The 7,314-nt window shown below is 38.9% G+C and overlaps 1 protein-coding gene across 2 annotated transcripts in view; it reads right to left on the bottom strand.

The window, feature by feature from the left end:
* Positions 1–5,286: 5,286 nt before the first annotated feature.
* The window catches only part of rce1a (Ras converting CAAX endopeptidase 1a), a 15,297-nt gene continuing 13,269 nt past the window's right edge, over positions 5,287–7,314 (bottom strand). For both annotated transcript variants that reach the window (XM_015031693.1, XM_015031684.1), the window contains exon 8: positions 5,287–6,539. In XM_015031693.1, the coding sequence (XP_014887179.1) occupies positions 6,310–6,539 (230 nt within the window). In that variant the 3' untranslated portion in view covers positions 5,287–6,309. The remainder of the gene's footprint in view (positions 6,540–7,314) is intronic.

Here is a 7,314-nt window from a genome sequence, read left to right as displayed (position 1 = left end):
TTTTTTAAATTTTTTTTAAAGTGGTCTTTTGGGGGAAAGGGGAAAAAAAAAATTGTAAAAAAAAAAAAAAAAAAAAAAAAAAAAGAAATCGATCTCTTCCCTTAGCTATTATTGCCATCTGAAGGATGGCAGAAAACCGCTCCCGACAGAAAACAACCAATCAGAGCCAGGAGGAGGGACTTAGCGCTGTCAATCAACCTAATGAAAACATGCTAACAGTGGAGAAACAACTTGGCATTATGGGAAAACCATTGATCCACCGTCAGCAGTGACCATGTTAACTAGCCTTTGCATTCACGACACGCTCCGCTAACGAGGAGAAGCTGTATTGCAGCAGGCGCAAAGGCATGATTGACAGCGCTAACGGTATGTTCACACCAAACACGCTCTGCGTGTCTGGTTTACATTCAAAGTCTATGGCGTGTCCAGCGCCTGTTGCAGCGTGTTTGGAGTGTTTTAAGTGTTTGACACATCCAACAAATGGGCCAGCAACAGAAAATTAGCTAGCCCTCGTCCACATAGACTTTGAAGGTAAACCAACATGCAAAACGCGTATGGTGCGAACGCACCATTGTCTGCCTTCAAAGTGCACACGTGCTGAACTTGAAGCATTGGACTAGTTTTTGACGCATTTGGTGTGAACGCACCATAAGACCCTCCTCCTGGCTCTGATTGGTTGTTTCTAGTTAGCACTGGGAGGATGCAGAAGACCTTAACTTCTCCACATACCATACTCTGTCAACATAGTGACTTTTCCAACAAATATGTAAAAAAATACAAATAAAAAAAAAAAAAGAAAAGTATTACAGCTACATTATGCAGCTATAAGGTTTAAAGTTCTCTAATTTTACAAGCATGTGTCTTCTGACAGGAGATACTAACACGCTGAAGTGACCCAGAAAGGTGGGACCTAACTCAGACCGTGGGAACTAATGATGAGGCTGATGGCAGATAAGCCTTCAAATGTCAAAGACCTGGAACTCATCACATAAGATTCATCCTAAAAAATATTTGTGGAAACTTAAATTATTCTAATGCCAAACAGTTTTTTGGAACTTATTATATAGAAGAGTATAGAAAATGTATAAAAAGAGCATAGGAAAAGTATGCAAGTGTTAGGTGAGGGCTGAAGGTTAAAGGGTTGGTTTGGCGTTTTTGAAGTGAGATTCTGTGAAGTTATTGTCAATAGTTTCTCTACCTGCAGTAGAAAAACTACTGACAATAAAATGTTAGCTGTGGCATCTGTGAGCTCATCATTTGTTTTAGCTGACTCGCAATTTAACTCTCAAACTAAAAATGTTACATTGTTGGTGTGTGTCGGTGTTAGCGTTGTACTATTAGTCTACACTTCACAAGATAGAGCTGTTGTGCTTATTGCTGTTTCGTGAAGTTAAACATCTGTTATGATGCAGCATACCTCCAACTTGTAAGCTTTCCCTCCCAGGATGCTTTTATTTCTCAACAACCTCACTGTAATTTGACGCCATGCGTGGCTACCATTAATAATAACTTGACAGAATACTTCAAAATCAAACCTTTAACCTGCTTTTTCCAATCCAGAACCAGAACACGTCTGATGTGGCGCCCCCCAAGAAAAAAGTCACTGTTCCAAAACAGACAACATCAATTTGGGCTAAAAGTTGCAACTGCCCACATAGAAAATCTAAATACCTTCTAGAGAAATGTTTACATTCAGGTGAGACAAAGACTGAGCAGCTCTAAAATGTTGGTGCGAGTCTTTCCAACGCAACACTACTGTCCCATCTGTCAAGCATGGTGGTGGTAGGATTATGTTGAGCGCCAGTTGGTTTGCCCTCAATGGGGGGAATAATGAAGATGGAGGATTGCCTCCAAATGATTCAACTTAACCAAAATCCAACTGGTAGATTGTTGATGGCCTGTGGGTTAATGCCAGAACTGTGGCAGGAAGCTAACCAATTTATATCAATTCTACCAATTTTACTAAGAAGAGTGGTCAAAAATCCAGGCATGCATAGTGTCTGGTCTAAGTGTACTTTACATATTAAATCAAATATTAGCTTAACTGTATGTATATATCCGACCCTGCCTGCATGAGAGGAAACATACAGCAAATTCTAATTTGTGTGCTGCTGTTGTGGTGAGTGACAGTAAATCCAACCAGTCAGCTGTGGTCGGGCTTTGTTCAGCCAATCAAAGTTCAAGGTATGTGTTTTGTTGTAAACTTAGCACACTTAGAAGCTGAACAGAAGCTAGTTGCTATAACTAGTAGCAACCTGATGTAGTTGCTTTAACAACGGCAGCTCAATGTGACATTCCTGCTATTAGATTTTTTTAAAAAAAGTTTGGAATATATGACTGAAAGAAGAACCAGCACAGAAGAGAATTTGCAATGAAAAAGATTTTTCAGCTCTTCTAAATGTATTCCTTGAAGATGGGATAGGTCTGTAATTTCAGGAAAGAGTTTTGAACAGGTGTAAGATTTTTTTTTTGATGGAGGTTTACTCAAAAAAAAAAATAGAAGAAAAAAGTAGAGATTTAAACATGTTAGAGCAGGCTGTTTTCTTTTCTCTCTCAATACTTAGAATTGCATGCGAGAGTCAGGAGGTTTCTCTGTCTGTGTCCCCTGAAATGATTCATTCCCAGTGCAGTAGATATAAACCTTTGACCCTCCATGAATTTGCAGAGCTTTTGTTTCATTTAGCTGCCAAAGCACACATTAGGTCTGGCACTTCATCCGCCCTTCACCTGAACTCACTGCCTGAACAATGTCCTCACAGTACTTCAAGCCACAACATAACTTGCAATACATGATTGAGTAAAAATTATTCTGTTACACAATCAATTTATTGATTATAAACATCAATCTTCATAGAAATGTTCTGCCTCCCAGCTGCCTAATTTCAAATATTGCCAAGTGAAAGGTCTTGCTGAAGAGATCGGCTGATGCAGCTGATATTCTACAAGACTAGCTGAAAGTGCAAAGATATTACTGAGGCAAGACTGGACACACACACGTGCGCGCATACACACATATATCTTAATTATAGCTTTTGTTCTGGTTTGTTTTTGCCCTTAACCACATCTAATTTCCTCAAACCTACTGACTGAGCTACAGACCAGTGACGGACCACCAAACTGCTCAATCTGATGTACCAAAATGCACCATCGGTTTTAAACAACTTCTACTTTTATTGTTAATACAAAAGTGGACAAACCCGCCCCAAACATCACACTGTTCAAGTTTTGCTCCCATATTGTTTGGACAGAAATGCCACTGTTTTCTATAGAGTACTAGCATGTTCTCTGAGGAACACAAACCACATTTATTTTTCCACTTGCAGTTGTCTGTGTTGCTAGTCGGCACTAATGAGTGGTTATAGTTTAAGAAGTGAGCTGAGTTCACAACCAATGGACTTACAGTAATAGTCTTCAAATGTTTAAGACTATTACACCTTCACACCAACATTTTATTGGACAATGTTTCTAACTCATTAAGAAATTTTCATTGGAATTCAACCATCTAAAATGTTTACACTGAGTTTACACATGTTCCTAAAATAGTCGTGTTTGCATGAGTTTGGATGAAGTTACTTCAGATCTGTAAATTCAGTTTTGCGCTACACTGTTTCTCCATATTTCCCACCAGTCTGTGTTGCTAGCTGTCAAAAATAACTTAGCAACGTCCCGTTGAAGATGGTTTTTAATCGCTGATTGCTATCAGACATGTGAAATTTAAGTATTTGATGATGATGATGCAGAGTCTGAATCTTTCCTTTCCGTTTCTCAGAATGGTGACAAACGTTTAGTCCAGAACTGAATTATTAATATTTGGAGTTATTTATTGAAGTTCAAAGGTAATGCTAAAGTGTTATCCTGGGTTGAGAACTTGCTGAAAATGCTCTAATATTTTATGCCCTTCAGATGAAGTTGTTGTCATGTTTAGCAAACTGCTCTGGACCTCTAACATTCAACCGACTAGCACTGGAAGCTGTCTGGGGATATCTGAAGGGAAACTTAGCTGGTTTCGGCTGCACAAATATAGCAGATATCACAAGGCTGCACTCTTGAATTAGTAACTGCCTTTCTTCCCTCAATTTGCTTTTGTAGGATTGTTTCACGGATTTTCATTAAGGAAAAGGTTGTGGGAAATTCACATTAAATTTTCTATTTAGAAGGAACAACCATTACCACAAAATATTTGTGCACTCTTCAGTGACAACTCTCAAATAGCTGCTGTTTCTCCCGAGCCATTAAATAATTGTAATATTAGCAATACACAAAAAAAAACTAACAAAAAAAAGAAAAAAAAGTGCCAGAGAAAAACCTGTTAAATGTTCAATCATACTATCAATAAATTGACTGTTTTGGAACATTTAGCAAGATGCTTGAAAAAAAATAAAATAAATATTTAGTTGAAGCTTTACCAAACGTCTAAGCATTCTATCTTAAGCAAGACGCACTTTATGAGCAGTACCAACTTTTGGTGATAGAAAATATGAAGGTGAATAGAGTTCTATCCATACTGCAGATGAAAACCAGACAGAAAGAAAAAGCAGAGATTCTGAAACTATGTGGCGAACTTGTGCATGGAGATAACTAGCTTAGCCACTGAATGGTTCTGTATGTGTCTAAAGACGAAACATGCAGAGATAAATGACTGGAACCAATCATCCATGTTCATCAGCAAAATGACTCAACTACTGCCACTTAAAATGCATATAGTCAGATAACTATATAGTCATAAGTACCTTTTGAATCTGGAAGCAGAAGTTAAAGCTGCAGTATGTAACCTCTGAGTTATATTTGTTGAAACTGTCACCATCTTGTGACAATATGAGTCAAATAATGTGTGAAAAGAAATCTAACTAATCTGCCTTCTTCAAGTGCTAATGAGAAGCAACCAATCAGAGCCTGGAGGAGGGTCTTAGCGCTGTTATTTATGCTCATGTACACATCGCTCATTTCCCCCACCGTCCTATGCTTGGTGCTGCCCTAAAAAACTTTTATGGGACGGTAAGTTATTTTTCCGCCATTAGTACATTTAGCAGCACGTATTCGAGCTAGACTGACAGCACTAAGCCCCTCCTCCTGGCTCTGATTGGTTGTTTTTGGTGCATTTCTTCAGATGGCAATATAAGCAGTGGGAGGAGGTGACGGAGCTCCATCTTTTCACAGATTATCTGTCTCATACTGTACTGTCACAGCATGGTGACAGCTTTAAAAAATATCAAAAAAAAAAAAAAAACTTTTGCAAAAGTTACACACTGCAGCTTTAAACAGACATTTTTTTGAAGCTCACATTTCTGTATTAAAATGAACTTTTATTGATCCAATGAAATATTCCAATCTTAAATGTCACGTTTTCATCAACTGTAAGTAAAATATAATTAACAGAAATGAAACTGTATGTAATCTATACTTTGCGCTTCCCCCAACTGAGTTATTGAAATAAATTAACTCTTCAATAATATTAAAATTTATTGAATATGACTAAACTTAGGACATATTAAAGATTGAACCTCCGCTTAAAAAAAAGTGGCAAAAAACTTGATGCTAAAAATCAAACCATGAATATGAAAATAAACTAGATATCTTGCAGAATATACTACCAATGACAGAATTTCTGTTCCTGTGCTTCAGTGCAGCTACAGCAGTATTGATTCTTCCAGAAGGTTCACACAGCCAGAGATAACAGAAACCCTGCTGGAGATGCAGTCAAAAGGGAAAGTGTAGCTCATAACAAGTAGCATGAATTCTGGATCAGCCAACAAAACCTGGACCTGCTTTAGATCCTCCTACGACTCGACTCATACAGCAGGGATGAAGGCCAAAACCAGTCATCACCATTTGTTTGGTTGTCCCAATGAATCAAGATAACAGCAAAATAAAGTGTCTGATTACCTCACAGACCTGAAAGCTGCATAATAAAAGGAAAAACTGAAACATTTCACCAAATAAGCCTTTACTAAGTTTGACTCAAGGTTTTTTATGTGGTTCCACAAACATTGAGTCGAGAAGATGATTTGTGTTCCGGTCATCAGGTCAGTGAAGGAACAGAACGTTCCCCGGAACATTAACCTCGGTTTCAACACATTCTGAGATGTGAACGTCTTTCACTAGTTTACGACGTATAAAGGAAACCATAAATAATGATTACTTAGAAATTTGGCTCATTTTAACCCCCCATGCCTGTCAGCACTATCCAATCAATTTGTAAAGGACATCAGTGCCAGTTCACCGTTAAAACACAACCAAACCCTTGATTGCCTAAATATCGTACAGCAACAGGACAAAAGCAGATAAGCCTGTGTAGGCAGAGAAAGAGGGTCAGGAAAAACAGAGAGAGCTGGGGGACGAGGTGAGGGAACAGACTGGAGTGGGGACGCCATAGTAGGAAGGGCTTGTTAAAGGAAAGAGCAACATGAAAAAGAGAAGAACTCCCATCAGGTAGGATGATAAAATGGCGAGGCGTTGGGGGTGCTCCAGTGCAGTGCTGATGGCTGGGAAACCCATGTAATTACAAAAGGAGTGACAGAGAACCGGACCAATCAGATGACCTGGAAAAGACAGAGAGAAAGGCCAGAGTGACCAGAAGTTATGAAGACACACGATCCTTCATGGTTACCATACAGGGCTTCCCCCTGTAAACATGGCCGTCTGCCAGGCTGAGCGCCACCAACTTGTTTATTTAAATCCCACCTTCTGTGGGTTTAAATCCCAACCTACAGGAGCTCTGTTGTGCCTCTGTAGGTCAACACTTGAGAAGACAACGTTCATCATCCTAGCATGTAAATTTACACAAATCCAAAGAAAATCCATACTATAAAATAATCTAAATATTCTCTGATGGTAATGTCAATTTGTGGACCCATTATTGTGTTTCAATGTTCCTAGCTTCAATGGTGTTTCAGTAAAAATAGAAAACATCTTATCATATTTTACACTTAGCCAAATAAATATTTCTGAAAAAAAAAAAAAAAAATCCATAATTGAACCAAAAATATTCTCCAGTGGCCGTGCCGACATCTGATATATTATTATTTTTATGTCCCATTGTTGGAATCTTTTTGTATCGTAGTGGTCAGGTTTTTCTACCAGACTGCTTTAAATCTGTACAATTTCATACAGAACACTTCCCCCGCCTGGCCTGCTGGTGTTGGTCAGAAGGTCTGGTGGCGCCGCTGCATGGCAGCCTCGCCTCTGTCAGGCTGTGACTACTATCTAGTAACTTCCCATCATCAGTGTGTGAATGTGTGTGTGTGTGTGTGTGTGTGTGTGTGTGTGTGTGTGTGTGTGTGTGTGTGTGTGTGTGTGTGTGTGTGTGTGTGTGTG

Source organism: Poecilia latipinna, unplaced genomic scaffold (genome assembly GCF_001443285.1).
Source record: "Poecilia latipinna isolate Pla-1442-1.1 unplaced genomic scaffold, P_latipinna-1.0 Scaffold14, whole genome shotgun sequence".
NCBI classification, from domain to species: Eukaryota; Metazoa; Chordata; class Actinopteri; order Cyprinodontiformes; family Poeciliidae; genus Poecilia; species Poecilia latipinna.
The sequence above is the reverse complement of the archived record's forward strand: the minus strand, read 5'-3'. Positions and strand labels throughout refer to the sequence as shown.